Here is a 26,432-nt window from a genome sequence, read left to right as displayed (position 1 = left end):
CTTTATGACTTGTCTTCAAGCAAACTTATTTTGACACTGGTCTTTATTATGCTGGTTATTTGGTTTGCGTTTGTTATTGTGGTAATAATGGTTCTTATTTGCATTAAATAAGTTTGTTATTGTGGTAATAATGGTTCTTACTTGCATTAAATAATATAAAGTTGGGACTTACAGATTCGAAAGGCAGGGCTACATAAATATTACTTATTTTTTAGTACTACTTGTCAAATTGCTTCATAAAGGAAACCGCAAAAATTTTTAGCTTTCAAGCTATCAATTTATATAGTACCTTTCTTTAACGCTTCCATTATTATTAATTTACATATTAAAACTGAAACATCTGCATATCATACATAACCTGGATAGCCTGGAATAACATACTATATCTCATTTACATATGTTTGGCTCTCAGTCAACTTTAGTATTAAATCGTCCTGCACTCGGCTTAAAGTTAGTTTTGGTCCTCGACATGCGACCATTTACGTGATAAAGGATCTCCGCACATACAGTGACAATGCATTTGGCAGATATTTGCACGGAAATCGCCAGAGAGCATGTGAAACATTTATGGAGGGGCAATGTGGATGTCATGATGATTAGTTGCATATTCTCTTAACCCACCGATGCCAAAGGAGCTGGTGAGCTGGGAGCTAAGCTTGTGAGGCCCTGTGCCCGTTTTGGACCAGGCAAATATTTAATTTAAGAGCATTTTCTTGCGTTATCCCCGACCATGGGACGTGGGCCACAGCGTGGCGTGTCCAGTGTCCTGTCCAGTGATGCCCTGTTTTGCCCTGGCCTGTCCTGTCTTTGGAAATCTCAGTTGGATTCCACCCACTTTCTTTTCTCGGTTTTTCCTCCTTCGATTGCAGCTGAGGCTCAGTCATACTCGTATTAGCCCAAGTCAAACAATGGCATTGGCAAACCGAAGAGCAACGCCAAATTGCAACGTGCAGAAGCCAGAACGGAGTGCGAGGAAAGCATCGGGAAAAGCGGGAAATACGGTAGAAAATGGGGCCTGGGCCAGTGTTGTTAAGAAAATGCACCAGACAGAAAATCGATGGCAAAATGCTAGCTACTTTCTGCTGCTGCTCCTGCTGCTTGGTTTATTTGTTTATTTTTTATTGTTCCATGTGGGGGAGGCACTCTAAATCCTTTGTGTGGCAGATTAGCACGTGCTCGCTCTCGAAACTCTGGGGAAAAAAAAGAAAAGTCGGAAGGTCACTTTCAAGTTGCTTGCATATACACAAATATATTTAAATCAGTATATATATGTTTTCACAGAAATGAATGCTCTGTTCTGCCTTTCAAATCGATTAAAAAATGCAAGAGAAATCAATTTGCACTTTTTTAATTAAACTTGTGTTTCCCCTGCCCTCGTTTCCTTTTGTATGACAACCACTTTGGTCAAAAATGGCATTCCTTTTTTCTTGCCGCAAAAAATTCGCTTCAGTAGTTTGTCAATTGGTCGACAAAAGTCAACCGAGTATATTTTTCATTTATAGCAAAAATTCGAAATGAAAAGTCGAAGCTCTTAATTTGCTCACATTTTCAGGTTTTTATTGTAAAAATTCAATCATAACAATTAAAATTCAGTTTACATTAATTTTTAGGGGTTTCGGTCTCTCAGTTTGAAATTATGCTATTACATTTATGAATTTTATACATATATGTCTGCTGTATGTATTCTAAACAATTCCATTTATCATTTAATTGTTCGTTTATTAAATACTTAAAAAATAAAATGCGTCTAAATCGAAATAGGTTATTACACTGCCGCTCAATAATGTTTAGATGTTCAATGTTAATATATAATTATTTGTTTAAAGTTTTTGGTGATTAATATCTAATCAATTACATTGGTGTGTTCTTAATTTTATTTATTTTTGGTTTTGATCTTTATTTCTAATTAAAGGTTAAACATTATCAGTTTAGTTTGGTTTCCTCTTTATTTTTTCCAAAAATATACGTTTTTTCTTAATTTGATAGGCTTAGTTTTGTTGGTTTTTGGGCTTGTGGCTCGTTAGAGGACGAAGGCCAACGATAGATTTCTCAAAAAGGCAAAACATTATTATTATACAATTACAATTAGGTGACTTCCTTTATACAAGTTATACAAGTTTTATTTGGTTTGGTTCTCGCTTGTGAACAATTTAAATATAACAATTCTCGACGCTAGGACTAATGTGTTTTTTTCTCCGCTAAAAATTATAGATAAACTGCCCATCGCTAGATGAACACTTAAAATTCCATCAAGAAGACATTCTGTATGTGTAGCTTACAATGTGGGTGCTATGAGGAGAAGGCCTGGTTGCCCTGACCTCTTTGGGGCGATTGTTGCTGCATTTGTTGTGCACTTGGTGACATTTGGTTCATTTGATTCATTTGGCTATTGGCATTAGCTCTACCATTTAAGCTACTCGAATTGTTTTGGCTAAGTTGGGACTTATTGTTATTGTTTGTGGTCGTGACTGTGGCAACACGTCTCAGACGATTATCCGGAATCGGTGGTGAATTCAGAGTGCCCGAATATGGCTGATGTTGCGGCGACAGCGAGGACGGACCACTTCCGCTTCCGCCGAAGGCGTTGCGAATGCTGCTGCCACCACCCATCCCTCCCCCTGCCCCAACGAGCCCGCTGGCGGATCCGCCAAAGATGCTGCCATTGCTGCTGCCAATCAGGCTCAGCGAGTGCTCGTTCGAGAGGATCTGGTGGGCGGCCAGGTTCATTTCCTCGGGCGTCATGTCCAGCGCCTCGCGCATCTCCCGCGCAGCAGTCCCCACAAATTCGGAGTCACAGTATTTACCCAGTCCCTCAGCGGCGAGTACCTGAAATTTACGAATTTATATTATTTTAAATTCGAACACCCTTTTTTTGCTCAGATCTTTATAAAAACCCCACCAGAGCTACCTATCATCAAATAAGAACTTTTTTAAAAACATTTTATCAAGGGACAAATGTAAAATCGATTACATAGGAATGCTTAAAACGCGAATTCTTCAGACTGAAGTATTACGTTTTTTAAAGTTTATCACGAAATGGTCCGAATTTTTTATAATTTCAATAAAACCTAATGAAAAAAATTGTTTCAATTGTAATACATATACATATTTTCCTTTTTAAAGATAACCCTTTTCTGATATCATAGTTCTATTCGAATAATAGTTACTTACCCCTCCAATCAATGACTCGGCTAGGCCGTTCATATCAGATGAAGTTGGTAAACGACGCTGATCGTAGGGACTAGCTGGTGTCGATTGGATCATGCGTTCGTGGCCAGGAATAGCACCATTGGGTGCGTAGACTAAATGTTTGCATAAAATAAGACAATTTCAAAGATTTTATTAAACATTTTAAATAAATTGGTTTTGATATACGCATATTTGGTATATACGCTTTTTTAGAACCTGATGATCCACAAGCTAATTTTCTAAAATTGATACTTTACTTTTGTATGCCTATTTATCTAAAATGGGTACGTTTTTATTGCTGTTATTTTACACTGATTGTTAAGTTCCAGCTTTATTTACAAGAGAATTAACAGATGCTTTAAGTTAATATCAATAAAGAAGATTAAAAGTTTCATATAAATTTAATGCATATTTACAAACTCTTAAAATCAAACTATCCAATCTCAATAATACATATAAGAAATTTATATTTATAATAACAATTTTAAAAACAACAACTAAATTCTTAAATCATAATATACTTGCTTCTTTCTGCTTAAATGGATCATCAAGCCTGTTACTTTGATTCATAATATATGATTACAGTTAATTGTTAGGTAAGCATTCGATATTACAAGCTGTTAAACACTATTTTCAAACATTGTTACAACCTAAGTCATAACCTTTAAAATAAATATTAGTAACATAGGCACAAATTAAATGATAAGTTTTTTTCTAAATGTAGCAAGCAGTTATTGGTATAAATAGGGCAAAGCTCAATATTCTCCAGGAATGCTAGGCAACAATTATACGGATTGTAATGCTAGGCGTTCTATGAACAATGCAGGCGTTGCATCTAAGCATCTAAAGTAGGTGTTTTTTTTCGGAGATGTGTTTGTATTCACAGTGTTTTGTGTCAAATGTTTGTGAAGTGGATGTTGAAACCCGAAGGCCCCAATCCATGTGACAATAATTCCCACACAAAAGAAAAGAGAAAGCGACGATTATACAACACTGAAAGACAATAGTACATTTTGAATATTTTTTCTGGCTGATGTTTTTTGGCATAGCATAGGATAACATAGACGTAAACTTTTAACAATTACAACGAAGACAACGTTCAGATTTCAGCTTGGGTATAACAATTGAGTATTTGGTTTTGGTTAGTATTATATGTATAAGATGTGGTTCATATGGTCGCAAGGCACACACTTTTGTAAGGGATACGGCTCAATAAAGCCAAGGCCAAGGCTTCATGAGTAGATGGGCACAACATCACGGCTTGTATAAGTATATATATAAGAAATTTTATATATATAGAATATATAGACATCGATATCGGGTTTGCTTTGGGATTGCTTTTAATTACGTTCGTTCTCTCTTGTTGCTGTTGTTGCGTGTTAAACGATTGTTGTTGTTAAAGTTGTTTCTGGTACTTGTTGTAGTTTGTTGTTCTTGTTGTAGGTGTTATGTCATTAAATCCACACTGTTATCAGGGAACTCTCATATCGGATACACGAATTAGCATAATCTTTACCGACAACGGAATGTTTCAATTGATTCTTTTTTTTTTTTCTTTACATTTTAAACTTAACAACAAAATAATAAAAAATAAAATTAGCTTTTGGGAAGAATCCCCATATGGAAAGGTAAACAGTCTTGGTTCGAACTCTTTGGAGACTCTTTGGACACTCAAGAATTTTGTCAGGGTTCGAGACTCAGCACTCGGTGGTTTTTAAACTCGAATCACTTATGCTATAATAAAGATTTTTGTAAGAAAGAGTTAGAAAAACAAATTACTATAACAGACGCTATTGACTGATTTTTAAAATTATCTTTTTATTTTGACGAATTTGTTCTTCCACAAAGTTGATGACTTTTGATGGGTTAAATCCGTTGATTAGTTTGTAATTAACAAAAGGAGCCACAAACGCTTTGGTTAATCGTATTAAATTGTTAAAGTGGAAAATATATTTTTTGAAGTGGTTTTATGTCAGGTTATAGTGTGGTTAGCACAATGGTTATTGGGAAGAAGTTTTGGAGAAGAAGGTGGTATCGATAGTATTTTAGATAGATCAGCCAATTGTAATACCGAATTTATCGACTTTCCGCTTCGCAGTATTAAAGCAAAATAAAAAACTAATTCTAACAAATATATAAATAATAGTTTTAAAAAATGTAATTAAAATACCCTATCAGTTTTAGAACGAAGCATACCGACTTTCTTAAATTGTAAACATCTGGAATTTCTATTTCTGTATATTCCACTTATAATATAGAATTATGACCTTTACCTGTATGTAAGCTGTTCTGAAATTAAAATATTCTCAAATATATATGCTTTATGTATTGAAATATGTTTTTGTGTGTTTGGCTTGATTTTAACTATAATGCAGCGAAAGCGTTTCTAATTTTTAGCTGTATAATAAGCTGCACTCAAAAATAACTAAACTACGAGTTTTGTTCTACGATAACTAGTCTATTTTATGTTTAGTTCAGAAATAAGATCTAATGGATGTGTACTACAATGTTGTGAAACATAATTACAATTTTTATTCGATTCAGTTATATTAATTTTGTCCCGATTAATGAACAGCCAGGAAAACACAATAGGAACAAAAAACACTTGGCCGCCTCATCTGATTAGTTAATGATTTTGCAATTCGACTTGAAAAGTCGTTTTCAACAATTTTACATGCCGCAGGCAATAAAACAAATTTTAGAACGCAGTGGGCGAGAGTCTGTACATAATTTTAATTTGCAATATGATTATTAGAAATGCAGCAGCTACATAATCGGAGATAAAACAAAACAAATAATTTGGTAAACAATTAGATTGGTGTTATAATAAAATTTTGTTGCGTTTTTGTTAGGGTCAAATTTTAAGTGTGAGAAAACAACAAACGAACCAATTTGATCGGAATTATATTTTTAGAATTTTGTCCGGTTAAAAAGGAATAAAATATAAAACACATTAAATAATGTTCATAAATTGTAGTGCATTATGTTCTTGCTGTTGCAATTACTGCTGTAGTTGTTTTTGTTATGTTTTTATTTGTTTTAATTTTATTATTGCAATTTGCAGCATTTTAGGCTTACCATTGTTATATGGATGCAATAAAATACCACGATTGCGGTTGCTGAAATTAATGTTCGGGGATTGAGTAAAAGTTTGGTTTATGTTTCTCTTTTTTTTTCTCAATAAGTATGTTCTTTTTTTTCTGTATCATTTGGTTTAAAATCCACTAGTTTATGTGGCAACAAGTATGCAATTAAAGGTATTTTGTGATTGCAACTAAGTTTTTGCTAAGTCAACTAATTTAAAACTCGTATTTGTTTTGGTATGGTGGTGCCAAGTCAGTTGTTGAGCTTGGCTCGGCTCCTTTTGTCCATTACAAACTTTAGGGCGCTCTTCACTAGGTGACCAAACAAAATGCCACAAAACAGAAAACGATAATTGTTGGCAATAAGAAATATGGATCAACTCACTAAACAGCAAGCCATAGTAACAAGTAGTATGGTAATGGAGCTTCGTGTGTTTATATATCTTTTTTTTTCGTTTTTTTTTTTCAAATTTTTATCTAGGTGAGAACTTTAAAATTGGCCTACTGTCAGCTCCATCAGCAGAATTATCTGCCTCCCCGCATACTCACTCATAGTTAATGGCATTAGCCTCGGGGGGCAGGGTTCCGGCCACAGTGGCCGCACCGCCTCCGTTTTTGGCCAGCGGTCGCATGGAGATGCTCTCGCCGAAAGTCCTTAGCTCCCCGCCACTTCCGGTACCCTGCAGTTCGTCCTGCAGCTTTCCGGCCGCCGCCAATCGGGCCTGCATTATGTTCCGCGTGATATTGTTCACCCCATCGGCCACACTGCGGTTCAGGGTGTCGTACAGATAGTCGCCGCCAGCGGGATCCCCGCTCCCCAGGACCATGGTACTACCACCCACGCCCATGGCCGCCGACGCAGATCCGCCGATCGCCAGGGCACCGTTGCTCTGCGAGGCCGTCGCCTTGGCGCTCCGCCGGAAGGTTCCGTTCCCGTGCCGCCGGATCGATGACCATACGCTGCCAAAAAGCGTGTGGTGGCGCTACGGGAAATATGAGAAATATTTTTAAATTTAAAATAATTATGTATAATACAAATTTTTTATATTTTAACCTTTTCCGGTTTTTTCCAATAAGTATTTTACTAAAAATTAGATTTTTAAAGTAATTTTCTTAGAGAAAAGTATTTAAATATTCATATTTGTTCTATAACAGTTAAGATGATAATAATCGAAATGATAATTTATCGAAAGTAAAAATCAGAATAGTCCTACATTTTTTAAGTAATTTTCTTAGGGAAAAGTATATAAATATTCATTTTTTCTATAACAGTTAAGATGATAATAATCGAAATGATAATTTATCGAAAGAAAAATCAGAATAGTCCTACTAGGTAAATTTTTTGTCCGACTACTAATTTATTTTTAACAAAGAAAATTGAAGTACTAACACTCACATGTAGTCTAATATGATTTGGTTATATATTAAAATATTTAAAATAAACTCTTTTTAATATTTTTGTTTTAAGCATTCTAGGCATGTTTGACGTTTCATTAATTGAGTGATCTATACCACGAAAAAATTATGTGAAGTCTTATTGCCAGGAATAGCATTAGGGTATAGTTCGATACAGACTTTAAAGTGTCAAAAGTGTAATTTTTGGTTCATATGCTAGGATATTTGGTATAAAAGTTTTCTAGGTATGTAATACTATGTATAGATTCCTTTAAGACAACTTACTCGATGCATCGGTTCCGGCTCCTGATCCAGCTCATCGAGATTACCGGAAATGGCCCTCTTGAGAGCTGGGGACACCTCGTGCAGGGTTCGCAGACCGGCCTGCAGAGTGACAGTATTGCTGTCCGGATGACCCTCCTTGCCCTCCTGCTCCTTGCGCTTCTTGAACCGTCGGAAGTAGTCCTGAATCAGATATGTGGCATAGAACTTGCCGACGGTCACCTCGTCATCGTTGCCCGGTGGCGGAACCACCTGATCAAGGAGCTTCGGATTGGTTCGCTTCCAGATCTGCTTGATTGTGGCCCGCAACTCGGAGTTGGCATCATCGATGTTGCCATCGGTCTTAATGCTCAGCGATGTGCGGACCACGGCAAATAATGTGGCATTGAACAGAACAGTTCCATCGGAATTGAGGGGCATGTTCATGGAGACCAGTCGTTTGCAGGCCATTCGATGAGGACACAGCTTTCCAAAGCCGAGTGGCGGCGAGATCTTTCTCAGCAATGTGACCACATCCAAGTGTTTGATGCGTCCCTTGGCATCCGGATCGTATTCGCTCCAAAGGCGAATAAACTCGTCCAGGTGATGTGGTCCCAAAATGGACCAATCGCGCGTCAAATAGTCAAAGTTGTCCATAATGACGGCCACAAAAAGATTAATGATCTAAAAAATACATTGTAATATTATCAGATAAAGTAGAATACATTCATTTTGATGACTCTTACCAAAAACGAGCAGAGAACATAAAAGGAAATGAAGTAGGGATAGGCTATTGAGGAGCCGCACGCATCGCCAGGCGTATCTGACTCCATGTCGCATTTGACATCCGGTTGGGCCGAGCAGGACATCATAATATCCTGCCAAGCTTCTCCTGTGGCCGATCGAAATAGTACGAGCACGGCTTGTTGAAAGGTCTGGAAGTTGTTGTTTTCCGTTATGGAGTTACCACCATCCAGAGCAATTTTGCCAAAAACCTGAAAAAATATAAAAGTTAACAAATTAATATTGCTTATTAATATTAATATAATATTAATAAGACTTACTTGCATCCCCACCACTGCGTAGATAAAGAATAGAAGCACAATTAGTAGGGCTACATAGGGCAGGGCCTGGAAAGATTTGATAAAAGTCCAAAGTAATGTTCGAATGCCTTCGCCTTTGCTCAGAAGCTTCACAAGTCGCATGACACGAAACAGTCGGAAGAAATTAATTGATATTAGATTTGAACCAGCCTGCAAGAAAATACGTTATACAAATGTATGCAGAAAGAAATTCAAGTATAAACTCACAGATTTCTTGGTGGCTTTACAGTCCTCTACAATGTCGCATTCAGGTTTCTGAGAAGCATCCTTGCTCTGCAAATATTTGAAATTATTAGATTTAATCCTAATCCATATATCTCATTTAAGCACCTTAATTTCAGAGTAGACAATATCTATAAAACTGCCCAAGACAATGATAAAATCGAAAACGTTCCAGGCATCACCAAAGTAGTTCTGAAAAGTAATAGATAAATCAGTAACTATCTGATTTCAGATATAAGTAAATGAGTAATCTTACCTTAAATCGAAATGCGGCTAGTTTGAAAACAAACTCTAGGGCAAAGACCGCCGTAAATATCATATTCAAGGCATCCAAAAGTTCCGTGTACCACAACGGCTGATTATAGAACTTCATGGCCAGCGTTACCGTATTTATCATGATCAGTATGAATATGGTGTACTCAAAGGATGATGATGTGACGAACCACCAGACCTTGTATTGTATACCATGCTTCGGTATATAGCGCCTAACAGGCTTCGCTTTCAAAGCAAATTCTATGCAATTACGCTGGTTCTTATCCAGATCACAATTTTTATACTCCTGTTCACCCTCGTTTTGAAAGGTGACAATAACGAAACCGACGAATATGTTCACCATGAAGAAGGCAATAATAATGATGTAGATTATATAGTAGGCAGCTACGATCGGACGGAAGTTGTGTATTGGACCGCCGTTTTCCTCATTCGAATCGATTGAAACGTACAGCAATCTGGAGTTTTAAATGTATAAAATATATAGAAGAGGTATTGGAAAAAAAATCTTGATAAAAACTCACCCTGGCCAACCCTCAAAGGTGGATACCGTGAAAAGGGTCAACATGCCCTTGGCCACATCGTCAAAGTGGAACCGATTGTTGCTCCATTCCCGTTCCTTAAGTCGCGGTTTGTGAACATCACCCTCCTCATAGACCAGATAAGTGCCGCTAAAAAAGTATTTCGATATAAACTAACCCTTTTACTTACTAAAATCACACTTACTAGCAATCCTCTTGCTTCATTTTGGAACCATCAGAGCACTTGAAAAATTTACCCTATTGGTTTGATGGGTTTACAATTTTTTAAGGGACGTCAGGGAATGAAAAGAAAATAATACAGTTAGCTTATGAAATGGTAAAGATGATATGTTATGGGTAGCAATCTCATCGTTAAGTAAACTTCGATCGAGTTTGCTACCCTAGGGATCACAAACATTATAACTGCTTTACTATACGGACCTATACCTAGTTCAAAAATAGCTTTGAGCAGAATACGATAGACTAGTACTACATATTTTCTTAAATGTATGCACACATTTACAGGGTGTTTCATATGCAAACACATTTACACATACTCTGCTCGAAATTGTTGATAGACGACAACGATTTTAGTTTCTTTTTTTTTGGACAGAACATTATTTACAGACTGGACACCAACAAAGGTTATTGGGTTTAAAAAACAGTGTTACGTACATGGGAAAATATATAAATATATTACATTGGGTTAGCAAGGGAGCGAGCTAACTTGGCCTTTGAGGTTAGTTTGAAAAAGCTGAAAAAACGGAACTGAGCTTGATGGTAAAACTTGAGAATATTGGTTTTTTGATTTACCAAGCTATTGCGAAGCGAAATTTGTTCTGTTACAAAATAGCCTTTAGAAAAAGACTTATGTTTAGTCAAATTCAAAGATATAACATCGATAATAGTTACCTTTCAATTACAATTACCCTACACACAAATACCAAGATGAAAGGAAACTACAAAATTGAAAGCACACACAGATTAAGCCGCATTTTAAAATTTATTTATATTTGTTCCTTTCGAAAAATAGAAGCGCACACTTAAAGCCGTCTGAAGATACCCTTCACCAATGACTTTTCATATATAATTCAAAAGAAATTACCTTAAAGAGTTGTACTCCAATAACAGCGAACATGAATTGTAACAAATATGTCACCAACATGATATTACCAATGGTTTTGATTGCGACTACAACGCACTTGACCACATACTGCAGAAGTTTAATGTTTTTATCAGTGTAGGCCAATTGGTTGGTTGTTTTAATTTATTGCGAATGAATGACAATTAAAATTTATATTTTCATTTTCAATTAAAGTTTGTGTGGGGCGTCAGCATCAATTAATAGGGTTATTTTTTGTATTTGGTGGCCACATATTGATATGATGAAATCAAATGGTTTTTGGCATTATATCAGTATTAATAATACGACATTTTTTTGTTGGGTTTGCAAAATTCAATTGAAAACAACCGAAACACGTTCGAGGAGAGAAAAAGGGAAGAAAATACATTTAAAAAATTGGGAAATCCTTTTATGAGAAGTTGGTGTGTTTTATTTTTAAAATTCTACAAATAGAATTTTAGTTATATTTTTTACAATTGGAATAATAATAATAAGAACGGAAGGTATAAATAAAATAAAAATCAAAAGGCTTAGAATATGATATAAGGAAAATAAATATTGAAATAAAAATCAAAAACATTTTAAATTATTATTTTGTAAATCCATAGTAAAAGTCATTCATTTAAAAGAATATTTTATTTTTATTATTCGTCGGCATCATTTTAGAAAATGACTTAACTGTGGATTTATTAGGCTTTTATTCTATTTAATTGCTTTAGTGAGTTGTTGTTACTGATGGTCCGCAATTTTTGGGGTTCTATACACCTGGGAATTTTATTTACTAAAGGGCGGATAGGCCTTGATGCTAGGGTGCAAGGTAGGTTGCTGATTTGTTGCTAAAGAATAAAACCAAAAATTCATGTGCTGCTGTGTGCGCTATATATGTGGTATATAGCGTATATATACTGCATGTGGAAGTGTGCTCATGATTGCTTATCGATATCTATTGTTGCATTTAGACGTGTACAATCGCAGAAAATGGGTGTGGAATATATAAGAGTTGATATTACAATATTTGGTATAATGTGTTTTAGGTTGTGTGAGTTGTGTTAGAATTGGTGGAATCGCTTTCATGGGCGGTTAAAAATCCTTAAAAGTAAATTTCAAAGGATAACTATTCATCCCGGCTTCTGTTTTATAAAGAATCCCAATTCGCTGGTATATAATCCATTTCCTGTGAATGACTATTTGCTGATATATCTTTGATACCGACTTGGTCTTAAATATATTATGCTGAGCATTAATAAGCAATACTAGCCAGCAAAAAGTTGGTTTTATGTACATTAGCTAGACGTTTGCTATTGATCGATTTTGATTTATTTACCATTTGATTTTAATTGATTGACATGTAAGTAAAACCAATAAAGCTACACAAAAATTAGTCAACATATTTTTGAACCAAATCAAGTTAAAAAGCTTTTAAACAATATTAGTAAATGTGCGAATTCGAACGAAAGAATTTGATTTAAACAACAACATTATGTTAGGGGTTTTGGAAAGTTGCATTTGTTTACACCCAAATTAATTTCTTAAGTCTAAGCCTAATAACTGGTTCTAGGAAAATATAATTTTCTATTTTCAATTGATGGTAAAATAACTAAAGCTTTTCCTTTGAAGGTTTTTATTCTTAAAAAGGTTTCATGCGATGGCTGCAAGTCCAAAATTTGTACATCACTTATAAATGCATTTTAATTTGACATTTTTACAGATCCTTAAATGCTAAGTATAATTATTTAACACCTTGCTATGGGGTATTTATAATATATTGGAAGCTCTATTGTTTTTAAAATCCCTACTCTTAGGCTTATTTAAAACGGAAACGAAGTGGGAACTTAAAAGTTAAATCATACCTTAAACAATTGGACTCCTATTACGGCAAACATGAACTGCAGTAGGCATGTGACGAGCACAATATTTCCAATAGTCTTAACAGCGACTATGACACATTGAACAACATGCTGTATGTGATACGACGATATATAGTTATAGTAATACTCTATTTAATGTATAAAACTTATCATAAATAAGGCATGTTTTTGGTTTCTGACTTCCTTTTATAGCGCGAACAGTTTGCTGGTCTTGTGTTTAGTATTTGGGGTTATTACATAGATTTCACTATGCCCAAGCCACGCCCATACATTTCTATTCCACTCCCATTTTCGTTAAGGTGTTACGAGTAAAGCTCAAAATTAAAAAAAAGGTTTGTCAGCTATGTATAGTTCATGAATATACTTTTTTTTGCTTCATTTATTTGTTTATTTTTTGTATAACTTTATTGTGGTGCACCCTACACCCAGCATTTCAAGGTTTTTTGTTTGGCATACTCAAAAGTTAATTGAAGGCCCAAGACCACTTCTTAGGGTTATCATTATTAAACAGTTTTAAATTGCTTATTAGTTGGAAAGAAATTGTTGAAATTATTTTGTGCTTTTCGTAGATAAATAAAAATCAAAATAATAAAACGTAAACTCAAAGAAAAAGTGTAACCATTTTTAATTGAAGCATTTATTTGAGTGTCAGAAAAGAAAGTAGCGAGATAGGATTAGGATTTGGATGGATTCTTACCTTGAGACCCTTGGCACGATTAATAGCTCTGAGTGGCCTTAAAACACGGAGCACACGTAGAATTTTCACGACTGAAATCGCATTCGAACTGCAGTTGAAATCGACGTTATTGTTTATGTTCCAGAAGTAATTAGTATCACAACTACTGGGTAAGAGTAGTTATTTAGATTATCGTTTACCTGGACACTAGAGATATTAATGACACGCAGACCACAAGTAAATCTAACAGATTAAATGCGGATCTGCAAAAGGCTCCGTCGTGTAATACGAAGCCGTATGAAATCAATTTCAGAATCAGTTCTATTGTGAAAACTGCCGTGAAAAAATAATCAAATTTATTGAGCACCTGGAAAAACAAATGAACAGTGGTGAAGGACATCGAATGAAAAGTGTTTCTAGTATAAGGCAGGAGGGATATCTGCTTTTCTCGAGCTTCTATCGTCACTTACAAGTTTTTAAAATCATTTGACGCGGTTTTTTTCGGTTCGGAACAGGAGCTACTTACTTTATTCAGTTCATCGTTGGCTCTCAGAGGATTCTCTGCTGCCAACATAGCGGACGAAAACATAATGCAACACAAGATGATGTTGCCGAAATTGCCGTGATTGCAAAGCCAATGGCAGAAGACGCGGAATCTGTTGAAATATAGTAAGAAACACCGTTAATAAACGAGTCCCTAAAATATTCTATATCACAAAAATAAAATAACAAATATTTATTTTTATCATGCAATTAGAGTTTTCACAAGACAAGTTAAGAAACAAAATCGTGGTATAAGAAGCAGCTAAGAATCTATTTAAATTTGGTCTACCAAAATCAATTTCTATAATCTAATCAAACTAAAAAATTAATTCAGGATTTTGTGGACTTATGACAATATACAAAACAAGGTTAAACAAAAGGACAAGTACATGATTATTGAAATTATGTTTTTGAAAAACATAATTTACGCATACACACACACGAATTGCACACACATATGCAAAACATATAGTATTTTCGGAGACTTTCGATACTCGGGGGAAAATAAAACTCAAACATAAAAACCTGTTCGTTTGCGAGAAAAGAAAAAATGATGTGCCCGGCGGTATGGGTAGAATTTTCGTTGCCGTATTAACCTCAGACATACGTCGGGGTCGTGCTGTAATCATGCCTTCTTCATCCACTATATGCAATACAAATTTATTCATATATTACGTATATATATGTAAGTTGCCAATTTGGAAAAAATAATAAACACATTTATAAGAATTTGTCCAAAAACCATATATACAATAAAACTACAAATATCTTAAAAATATACTTAGGATCTTACTAAAAATGTTTCATTTCTATCCAATACCTATTATTATAACTTCATTAGAAAGAAAGTATTTTAAATAATATACTTATAATTGGCCAACCTTAACAGCAAAATGCAAAAACCAATGAAAATTAAATAAATCAAAAATAATATTGGTGTCGTATTGGGGTTTTTTTTGTTTTCTTTAAACCAAAAAGAATACAAGTTATGTACATTCGCAATACGCATTAGATACAGCTCGATAGGGAATTATAATCGATTGTTTGTCACATGCGAACAACAAACGGCATAGGAACCAGTGTAAAATAAAGTAACTCCAATCACAAGACACATGAATCATATTTAAAGAGTGTGCGAGTGTGTGTCTTTTGTAGGCTGTCGATCGGCGATGGATCGATGAATTGGTTGATTGAATTACCTGTTCGTGTAACTGAAAATGAAAAAGGCACTGCCTCGCGGGATGGGCTTTTTAGTCTTCTTCATGCTGACCTCGGATAATCGTCTGGGTCGTGCAGTGACACGTGCTGACACTTCGGAATTGGAGTCTTTCGATTAATATTGGCAAGTGTTTTCGTGTGTTTTTAATTTTTTTTGGGTTTTTTGGGTGCGTGGTTTCCGAAAAATAGCAGCAGTTGATGTAGGCGTCGGCGGCATTGTTTTAGGAAATATTTTTGGTTTGGTTTCGATATGTGTTAGTTTTTTTGAGAAATTCTAAGCATAAGCTAATATACTTAATTTATAGTTCTTAGATTATGTATAAGTCTTACACTGAGCTTAGTCGTTGGGTTGGTTAATAAAATTCGACATGACATACCTTCTTCTTCCTCCTCGCACATCTCACGAACTTCCTCATCGGATAAGGTCTCATGGTCCCTAAAAAGATATAGGTGAATCAGTTTCATAATTTATCTTTGACTTTTAACTTCTCTTTAGTTTCTTGCTTTCCCTACATTTTGTCTTCGTCATCCAGTTCCTGTTGCTCCATATCAATATCTATGCTAAGATGATCATCCATGCCATCAATGGTTGGAGTGGGACTGTGGGACCTCTTCTGGGCTGATTCATCATGCTAGAACAGTGAAATCAATTAGTAAGTAAGGCTTTGTTCAATTACATATCAAACATACAGGTTCCTCTTCCTTTTCAACATCGGACAGTGAGTCGGCATCGGCCAAATTATCCACAGCAATGGCCAAGAACACGTTCAGCAGGATATAGTTACCGCATATGAATAAAATTATAAAGTAAATACAGGCCAAGGCACCATAAGAGGACACACCGCCATAGGCTTTGATGCCCTCGTACATCACAGTATTCCAATCTTCACCAGTCATGATCTGGAAAATGTATATCATTACATGCCATTCTAGAACACAAATTGTCAAAATCACTTACCTGAAAGACTGTGAGTAGAGCTTGCCAGAAGCAGTCGAAATTCATTCGATACTTTTCCTCATTGGGTTTAGAATTAAATTTGCCACCAAAGACTTGCATACCCAACAGAGCAAATATCACAATAAAGAGGAAGAGCAGTAAGAGAAGCGAAGCAATCGATTGTATAGAGTTTAATAGGGAAGCAACGAGATTGGAAAGAGATCGCCAGTACCTAAAAATTAGTGTATTATTAAATGTCATCTTAAAAATGTTATTAATATCTACGCACTTGGTTACTTTGAAGACTCTCAGCAGACGCACACATCGCAACACGGAGACGCCCAAAGGAGGCATCATTCCAGTGTTGGTCAACAAGGTTTCTGTTATACTGCCAATCACCACAAAACAATCGAAACGATTGAACAGTGAAACGAAGTAGCCCTGAAAGCCCAGACTGTACATCTTCAATAACATTTCACAGGTAAAGAGACCGATGAAGAACATATTGGTGTATTCTGAAGAAGAAGAAGAAAAATGTTATTTTTTAGTTCATTACAAAAAAAAAAAACAAAAAAAATGATTCAATCAAGCTGAACCGCGAATTCTTTAGGAAATTGAAATTTTGTATTGCTTAATTCGTGAGACTCACCCTGGAATCTATCCAGCCAATCAAGTTGCCCATAGTGCTCTGTGGCCAGTACACCAGTGTTGAGGAACACCAAAACAATGATGAGCCAGTAGAATGCCTGGGATTTGACCGCCTTGCGGCAGGCTCGGCGCATTCGTCTATTGACCCTATCGAAGTCCTTTTTCATTTTACGCCAACGTGATTCAGTCAACTGAACCTCAGGCGTTTCCTCGCCCAGGTTCTCGGCGGAGTCCGTTTCGTTGGGCTGCTTGCCCTTGCCATCGGATATCAGGCCACCCACGGCATCCGGCTCGATGTCCTCGGCTTGGGTAATCCAATCCAGATAGCCCCGAAGATCCTCTTCGATTTGCTGCTTTTCTCGCAGCTTCTGGAAGTCACCGCGATTCTTGGCCTTGTTACGCTCCTTGGAGAACTCACCGGACAACACACCGAGAATCAGGTTCATCACGAAGAAGGCGCCCAGGATGACCATGGAAATGAAGTACATCCACTGCCAATCGCTGCCCATTGAATCTTGGATCTAAAGATTATGTAGGTATAAGCGAAATTTAAATTTTATTTAATAGATTAACTCAGGAAAATCACTTACGCTATATAGAACATCGGTCCAGCCCTCGAGGGTTACGCACTGGAATACCGTCAACATGGCCAAGCCAAAGTTGTCGAAGTTGGTAATGCCGAAATTTGGTCCATCCCAGCCGCCATAGCACTTGAAGCCCGGTGGACATGAATATCCTACTCCACAGGGTCGAATTTCATCCTCGTATTCACCTAGATTCCGATTCATTGGATTTTGTTTGGTTTAGGATTCATGCATTAGTGATGTGGTGAAATGGAATGGAATGGGGTGAGGTGATATAGATATGAGATACTGTTGTTGTGTTCGTGGAGTGCCATTATAGAGTTTTCTTGTCGTGGAGTGTCATTTCCGGAATATGCCATATCTTAGACATATTTGACTTGTCCCAAACAATTGATAGCTTCAACAGTTTTATTGACTAGCAGATTAGCCGGAAATCGAGGCATTCTCTTGACGTATTCTGGTCGGCTTCATGTCAGCCATCGATTTCCATGTACACTAATCTGCTAGCGATAGAACCTTTTTGGACGCTGATTTTGTAATGCGACATATCTGGTGGCATTCAAGACATTTGAATGATATTCGTACAACGTATAAATATTGTACGATTCGATGATGATGGGAGTAGCTCCGCTTACCTGTGATCTCATTGCGGCACGCCTTGTGCAATTTGCCAGAGAAGAGCTCTAGGCCAATGATCGCATAGATTATGATAACGAATATGACCAGGAGTGCAATGTGAAACAGTGGCACCATGGCCTTTAAAATTGAATTCAGCACAACCTGTAGACCTGTAGGATAGCATTGTGAGTTGCCAATATTCGATTGGATATTTTGGGGTTCGTTAGTTTAGATGCCGGATAAATTTCTAGTGCATACAATCAAAGTTAAGCAGAAAACACTGCACAGAAAAAATATTTTATACAAAGTCTGAACAAGAAAAAATGTAGGTATCATTCTTATTGGTCATACACCTATGAGTTCGAATATTGCATATTAAACACAAAAGTTTTTGAGAATCTATCGGAAAGTATACATTTCATTGGAGTTGATTGTAAGTAACAGGGTTCTTCTCTTTGTTTAGAACACTAAGGATAACATTTAAAAAAAAAGATAATAATATTTTTTCACTATTTTTACTGTGCAGTATTTTAACTACGAAACAATTCGTAGTTGCTAGAATTAGGCTCTTTTGGGTCTGATGGTTTCGTTTTTGGGTATAGATTTTTTTTCGCCGATGCAGTGGAGCTCTTACTTGGTACACCCGATACAAGTCGCAGTGGACGTAGCACACGAAAGGCACGTAGGGCCTTCACATCGAAGGCGTCCTTCATCAGATGGGAGAGTGCAGTACTTATCGCTCTGGAAAAATGGGCGGCATACAAAGTTCATACGTGTCTCAGTCTAGGCATAATTTCATTTTAAGAATTTGATTTCTATTTCTTTTTCGCTTAACGATTTTCTGATTTGGTCAATTTCGATTGAATTGGATATAAGGTAACATAGAAAATGGTTAAAACGAGGCCACAGAGGGCCTAGGCGCTAAGCGCTTTTAACTGGTATATTTTATATGCTTACCCTATAACTACAATTGTAAAATCTAATAAATTCCATCCATTTCTTAGATATGCACCATTATGTAACACAAAACCATATGCTAAAATTTTCATAACACATTCCGATGTGAATATTACTAGGAATATATATTCAACTTTTTCCTGTTTTTCGGTGTTTGTGTTGGGTTTTGTTTTATTTTGGTTTTTGTTTTAGAGCGCATGTGTGTTTTTTTCGGATCAGGAATTCGGGTTCAGAGTTGGTTTTAAGGATCGTATCGTTGGTGCATTCATGAGTGTATTGGATGCGTGATTTAAATGCGGATAATGAGGTGAATGTAAGAAATACATGAAAGAAGTTCATATTAATTAGTAAGCCATAATAAACATCATTTATTTTATAAATATTTTTATATGGACAGAACTTACCAAAGTTAGATTCGTTACGTTCGAATCGCTGCCCGGATAAGGCGTGTATACGGCCAAGGCAATACAATTGGCAAAAATGGTTAACAAAATAAGGAACTCAAATGGTCTAGAGGGGTAAAAGTGTTAAGGAATGCCATAATGTATATGAATTATATTAACATTCTACTGAAAAAAGTTATTGCTGAATTTTGGACTTTAAATTGTTGAACTAGTTCGATTTTTTTTTATTTTTTTTGATATGAAAAGGATACTTCCACTCCACAATGCGAATGCACAAAGCTCGCAAGGGATTCTTGAGGCTTAGGCAAAACAGGGCTCGTTGTGGTCTATCTGGTTGCGGCTTGCCCCGCCGCTGCTGTCTCTTTTGGCCAGCGGCAGCTGCAGCTGCCCCAGCTTTTTGGCCACCTGCTCCACTTGGTCCGATTGTGGTGCCGTTCATGGTTTCCGGAATGTTTGCGATGGCCATAGAATCGATGCCTTGATGGGAGTTAAAAGGGTTGCGTTAGTAAGCAGAAAAAATGATTTCGATCAATCTATATTTGTAAAAATCATTTTAGAATTTTTGGTTTTTGTTGAGCTTTCTTTGATGGAAATTTAAATATTATACAATTTTTACAAAACCATAAAGTAAGGTTAAATATTATTTTTATCGAAAAGTATCTTCTAAAACATAATTCAATTTTATAAAAATATTTTTCGCTATGCTTATCATATATTTTGGTTTTAATTCAATTTAGAAATGGAAGATTTTAAACTTTTATTGATTTTTTAATTGCGTAAAACGTATAAATTAAATTTGGTTATTATAGTATCTAAAATTTTGAATCTGGATTTGAGTAATAATAAAATTAATATGTTTTGCATGATATATTGATTTATTGGAATATTTTTAAGTAAGTGAAACGAAACATATTTCTAAAAATTTGTTTCCGGGAAAAGAAATACATTTTTAAATTGATCGGATATGGTTGATTGATTAACTAAAATACTCATTTTTTCTTGCTTTTAAGACAGTTAGGGATCCTGGAAAGTGAAGACTTACCCATGATATTGTTGCCGCCGCCCAGATCCCCCTCCCCTGAGTCGTATCTCGCCGCCCGGGAGGCATCGCCGCTGCCAGGACCGCCGTTTGGCGAGAAGCCACCTCCGCCGGCGGCTCCGCGTTCGAAGTCCATTATGTTGAAGAACTTCCCAGCACCGCCACCGAAATTGTCTATTAGCTCCGCGGAACTGGAGTAGAATGGTGAAAAGGCCTGGGTGTCGTCCTCCTCCTCCTCGAAATACTCGTCGACGTCCTCGTCGTCGTCCTCGTCGCCCTCTTCAGCGGATTCCCCTTGATCCTGCTGTTCCTGTTCATCAATGTCAATGGTGGTGCCCTCGGGCTCCTCGTCGTCTAGCTCTTGATCCTCTCGATCGATATCCTGATCACCGTAGTCCGCGTCGTCGTCGTCGTCCTCCTCGGTGATCCTGCATGTCCTTCTGATCGAGGGGCGATTCCTCGAGTTCTTCCTCACAACAACGTCGGCGTTGTCGTCCACCTCGCCGACGTCCTCGAGTGAGTCGTTGTTGCCGCCGCCGCTATCCTGGATGATGCGGACACCCTCATCGGCATCCTGCCGGCGATCGCTGAAGCTCTCGCAATCGGCTAGCGAATGCTCCTGGGCCTGTTCCTTGGCTGCGGCTGCAACTGCGGCTACAATGGCCGCTGTGCGCAATGTTTGCGAACTGAGATCCTTGTTGGTGCGATCGTCGTCCCCGTCCTCGAATTCACCCTCGTCACAATCGCCGATAAAACTGCTTATGTCACCAACGCCAAAACCATGCAGCGTACTATTATCACCGGTTAAATCGCAGTTGCAACTATTGCTGCTGCTGCTGTCGCCACCGACGGCACTGTAACTACTGTCCTCGTCGCAGCCGCCACTGAAACTACTATTTGTGCTGCCCGCACTGGTCACGCTGTTCTGCGGCTGCAGCTGCCACGCCTCCTCGGGCGTTAGTCTTGAGGGCGGGGCACTGATACCACCACCGCCGCAGGATGTGCAACTCGATTTGCGACGCTTACCGCTGGTGGCAGACGTAGAGGGTCCTGCTCCCGGGCTGATCGCCGATCCTGTGGCTAAGCCCGTCAAGGATCCCGATCTTGATCCCGCTGACGTTGGCTCACCACCACCACCACCGTTGATGCTTTTGTGCCGGCGCTGTTTGAAGTCTAACTTGTAGGTGGTGTTGTTCACAATCTGGCTGGTGACGTTGCTGAGGGCGAGCTCGGTGCTGGTGGGTCGCCTCCTGGTGGTCCCACTGGGTTGGTCCGGATCCTCGAGCGGTTCGAGGGCACTGCAGCTGTCGTGTGGAAGGAATAGTATATTATATTATTTAGAATTCATCTTGCACCTGCCATCAACCATTTATTCTACAGGGTGGGGTGAGGCCATATAGGGTACATAACTAAATAACCTTAAAGTGTTCCATTATAAAAATCCCTAACATTGTCAGAGGTGTTTTCAGATTTCATTCGGATCATCCAGTTTAAACTAAAGGCATCATGGAATCCCATGTTATCACTTCCATCTTTTAGGAAACTCAATTAAAAGCAATTTCATTGAAAATGTACACTTTGTGTATCCTATTTGTAACTTTAAAAAAAGAATTCATCGACAGAAGGCAAATCATTCCTCTGACAGATGTTTTGTGTTGAGTTGTGAAAAATCGTGATAAACTGCAATAGTTTATGGAATTTCTTCAATAAACAAACTAGTTTTACCGCGTTTTTATGGCACATATGTTTATCCGATTATGACTAAACTTGGCAGGATAATTTAAGGCCTTCATAAATCAACTGATAGGTGGGTGGGCCAAGATCTAGACAATCAAATTGTACAAATTTCTAACGATATTAATAAATCTATTTATTCCTTTTCGCCTGGAGTCAAACATATATATCAGGCCTCTTTTAAACCTATTTATAACCCGTTTAAACTTTAAAATCGGTTACTATATAACTAATATGGGCTATTTAAAACCCGTTTAAACTTTAAAGTCGGTTACTATATTACTAATACGGGCTTCATGTGGCACATTAAATACTTGGCATGCGATTTCAGACACACGAGACACACATTAAGACGACGAGCACATGGGACAACATTGAGTCACGATAGGAGTACGAGTACGATAGTTAGTAGTTAATTGTGGGGTCTGGTTCCGACTTACTATGCCCTAGAGCGCCTAGTTTGTTCCATGTAATCAAACTCTTGGATTGCATGGAAAATGTATTTCTTTTCGTGCTCCAGCTGGAGTTGTATGTACCTTTGTTGCAGCACCGTGCCCGAAGCGGTTCCCAATCCAGATCCCAATGCCGCGCCCGTGGGCGAAGTGCCCGCAGATGCTGATGTGGTTAGTGGGTTAGCGGGTACCGGAAGCGTTATGGTCGGAGATCGATGCTGATGATGATGTTCCGGCTTGACAACGACCACTTCCAAATCACTTTTGACCGATGACGATGACTTGCGATTATACTTTCGACTGCCACGCGTCGGAGTTTCGGCCTTCAGATAACGTCGGGAGGTGGACGGGGAGGTGGGCGAGGGCTTCCTCTCGATGACCAGGGTGTTGTCATCGTAGGCAATACAGTTCACCAGCTCCCCTCCACCCATCACAGTGGTTGTGGCGGTGGTGGAGGTTGAGGTGGAGTTGGAGGTCGAGGTCGAGGGTTCCCTTTCACGTTCCCGATCCCGTTCCCGTTCCCGTTCTCGTTCCCGTTCCCCATCGCCACGGTCATAAAGTTTGGCCTCCTTTTGTCTCTGGAATTGCAATTGCCGGCGGCGTTGCGATGAGGTGGTGGCCCCACTTCTCGACTCTATGGGTTGCTTCTGACTTTTCGAGGCACATGATTCATCGACGATGACAACACTGGCCGGCAATAAATCTCTGCCCGCCGCCTCCCAATTCTTATCGCTAGTTGTATCCCTATCCTTATCGTTATTTTGTTTATGATTTAGTCTATTGTTAGCACTAGAACTATCCAAGGCATCGTGTCGGGTAATTGGTTGCTGTTGCTCTGGCTGCTGCGGCGATTGTTGCTGTTGCGGTGTTAACGAGGCTTGTTCCTTACGGTCTCCTTTGGTTAATATCAATGGGGTGTAAAAAGGCGGCACAGGGGGTGGTAATACATAGAGTTATTAAAGTTAGTAAAATGTGGAGTATTGGAGGATATTGATTGGCATAATAAACTGGGCTATTCCGTCTGCTGTTAGTAAACTTAACCTCGTAAAAGTATTCCTTGAAAATAGTAATATTAAATAAAATATGGCACTTTCTTTCAGAACTCATAAGGAGAATTTTGGTTACCCTGTTGAATAATTTAACTTCACCAATTATATATAGCTATATGTAAATGCTCAAAATGGAACTTCATTTGTAACAAATATTTAATATTATTTACTTTTCGGTAAAATTACTAATAACAAAATATAACAAAATTAAGACATTGACATATCATTATCTCAAAAAATGTATGTTTTAATTAAAATAAAGGTCTAATTATACTGATCTTCCTTTTATTTATTTAAATCATAATTACAAAACTTTAGTTACAGCCATCATAGAAAATAAATGGATCATCCCATTATTTAAAACCAATTATCACAATGATTAAAAGACCTTCTACCTGTATTCATATTTGAAGTTTCATTCGGACGCACAATATTGATTTGCCTTTCGTTTAAAATGCGGTTTAGATCCTTGGGGAATGGTGCTTGCCAAAAGCCAAATAGCGAATTGCGGTCAAAGCATCGCAGCAACAGGTGTGTTTGGTCTCAGTCGCCACACAGACATGCTCACTTTTTATTCAGACTCACTTAAATACGATGAAAGCTTTTAGTTTTGTTTAGAAAATGGGGTTTATTAGTTGTAGAAATTCGACGGTGGTGACATATAGTTATGTTGTATTTGTATGGTCTTTAGTTTGGACGTTTAAATAGCGGCGGTTTGTAAAAATTTGGCATTTGTTTGCTAGTCTGCAGTGAAGAGTCGTTTAAAGATTGTAGATCTACAAGGAATACGTTTATATTTGAGTATATATATAAAAATCCACCCCTAAACATGGTATATTATGAAACCCCTTAGAAACCTCTAGAAATTTCCATGATGGTTCCATTAGTTTTTAGAGCACATTTTCGGTTAACTCCTGCTATCAGAGCACTTTATTGGATTTTACTTAATTCCATTCGAGTGAACAGACAACGAATTTTCATCGGCGGTGATAGGTGATAACTTATCGGCATTTCCTGGGCAGTACAACCTATATATATAACCCACTTACGTGGCTAAGTGGGTGTGAGAGGGAGAGAGCACCAAAACAAAAACACGCGCAATGTTTACATTTTCCTTTGTTGTCGCAACGACTTTTTTGTGACCCAACTGTCAAATGGGCAATCAACTTTGACTGAGAGAAAGCGACTTTCTCTCGCAAACTCTCTCACTGCCAAGCTCCTTTTGCAGCCAAGCTTTTGGCCTTTGCAGCAAACAAAATTCAACTTTCATTAGATTACCAAAATACGAAAGCCTTTAAATACCTTTTTGGCTTATATTTCGTTGCAAAAATGGGTTTGCATAGGGAGAATTCATGGGGTAATTCTCCGAAAAAGTTATAAAAATATATTAATGCGGGTGGGATTGTGCTGGTTACTTCCTGGAAGATAGGGCAAAACTCTATAGACAAGAAATGGGGTCAAGAGCGCGCTTTTGGCAGCAAAAACTAATTTGCTCGTGGTCTTTTGATGGCCCGCCTGGGAAATGATGTATGGATACATAGTGTGCCTGGCTGGCTTATTAATTACATTAAGTAATCCATGTTTTGGTGAGGGTTCCAACAGTTGAGAGGTTCAAGCTGACCGATTGACCTACCCACGCATATGTAATAGCCTACACACCAACGCGCCACCGCACCAACACATGCGAATGTGTGAAAATTTCTAAAGGCCCACTGCGAAGAAAGTGAAAGCAGCTTCTTTCTAGATCCCTCTTAACTGTTTTTGCTCTCCCCTCTGTGAATATCAACACTGCACTTTACAATTTCCTTGTTATGGCCTTAATTTGTTTGATTATCCTGTGTTTTAAGTGTTGTATTTTATTGTATTTTTCACACGCGACCATCAGCAACGCGTACGAGTTTAAGGAATCAGCCACAAAAGCACACTGTGCAGGAAAATTCAGCTTTTCGCAGCGACAACCGTGAAAATTTTTATGATGGCCCCAAGAAAAGCTTAGGATGTGGAGCTTGCTCATCGACAGGTCAAAGGTTGTGAAATCGGGAAGTTTGGTGTTGGTGTACATTACTAGGTATTCCAAAAAAGCAGAGAAAGTTTCAATTTAAAAACGCACTTACTTTTACTCGTTGTAAAAGGTTTTTACCAAATAGAGTGGTACTAATGTTACTAAAAAATGAAAAAGTAGTCAGCAGTCAATATTTTAAACAATCTAGATTGATTTTTGTAGGCCTTTTAAAACAACAATCAAGAATAGCTCTTATCTACGGGTATTAGGTTAACAAAACAAAAGAAAAATATATTATATACTTTTGTTTTAAATAAAGCCAACTCCAAATGCAATATTGTTACATTACGCACTAAGCGTTGATATGCTAAGTTTTGAACTTAAAGAATAAAATATTTAAAATCAAGGATGAAATTGTCAAAAATGTAATAGCCACTAGAATTACTACTTTTAAAACAAAAAAAACGTGAAAAAGGATTGATTTTAAAAATGTTATTGTTGTGTTACCATTTAAATGCCGAAAAACTAAATACGTC

General features: G+C 37.5%; 1 protein-coding gene across 9 annotated transcripts; it reads right to left on the bottom strand.

Annotated features, from left to right (window-relative positions):
• Window positions 1–1,531: 1,531 nt before the first annotated feature.
• On the bottom strand, window positions 1,532–25,811 carry LOC119548346 (voltage-dependent calcium channel type D subunit alpha-1). 9 transcript variants are annotated; one of them, XM_037855561.1, is made up of 34 exons: window positions 25,694–25,811; window positions 24,290–24,670; window positions 22,930–23,740; window positions 20,663–21,963; window positions 19,872–20,097; window positions 19,621–19,726; window positions 19,217–19,356; window positions 18,894–19,000; window positions 18,277–18,429; window positions 17,648–17,829; window positions 17,059–17,578; window positions 16,699–16,924; window positions 16,431–16,641; window positions 16,163–16,372; window positions 15,986–16,104; window positions 15,850–15,908; window positions 14,780–14,897; window positions 14,238–14,367; window positions 13,912–14,078; window positions 13,733–13,820; window positions 13,018–13,125; window positions 11,150–11,257; window positions 10,250–10,302; window positions 10,048–10,194; window positions 9,510–9,981; window positions 9,362–9,445; window positions 9,239–9,304; window positions 8,993–9,181; window positions 8,675–8,923; window positions 7,953–8,612; window positions 6,822–7,255; window positions 6,268–6,308; window positions 3,172–3,302; window positions 1,532–2,826 (listed from the first exon to the last, which is right to left on the bottom strand). In XM_037855561.1, the coding sequence occupies exons 2-34, from the start codon at window positions 24,297–24,299 to the stop codon at window positions 2,290–2,292; spliced, it is 8,163 nt and encodes a 2,720-aa protein (XP_037711489.1). In that variant the 5' UTR covers window positions 24,300–24,670; window positions 25,694–25,811; the 3' UTR covers window positions 1,532–2,289. The 9 variants fall into 9 exon arrangements, 7 of the variants coding, with proteins under 7 accessions (XP_037711489.1, XP_037711484.1, XP_037711483.1 ...); XM_037855556.1 differs by lacking the exons at window positions 11,150–11,257; window positions 14,780–14,897 and adding an exon at window positions 15,454–15,580; XM_037855555.1 differs by lacking the exons at window positions 13,018–13,125; window positions 14,780–14,897 and adding an exon at window positions 15,454–15,580 and having other exon boundaries at window positions 2,290–2,826.
• Between the last annotated feature and the right edge of the window lie 621 nt (window positions 25,812–26,432).

This window comes from Drosophila subpulchrella, chromosome 2L (assembly GCF_014743375.2).
Source record: "Drosophila subpulchrella strain 33 F10 #4 breed RU33 chromosome 2L, RU_Dsub_v1.1 Primary Assembly, whole genome shotgun sequence".
NCBI lineage: Eukaryota > Metazoa > Arthropoda > Insecta > Diptera > Drosophilidae > Drosophila > Drosophila subpulchrella.
This window is presented reverse-complemented; position numbering and strand designations above follow the sequence as displayed.

What these genes read in the sequence shown, in the direction of transcription:
- LOC119548346 (XM_037855561.1), bottom strand. An exon ending in TTAATATCTCTAGTGTCCAG is followed by an intron (nt 13,821 to 13,911) that starts GTAAACGATAAT and finishes TTTCAACTGCAG; the next exon opens with TTCGAATGCGATTTCAGTCG. An exon ending in ACGCAGTGGTGGGGATGCAA is followed by an intron (nt 8,924 to 8,992) that starts GTAAGTCTTATT and finishes ATATTTTTTCAG; the next exon opens with GTTTTTGGCAAAATTGCTCT.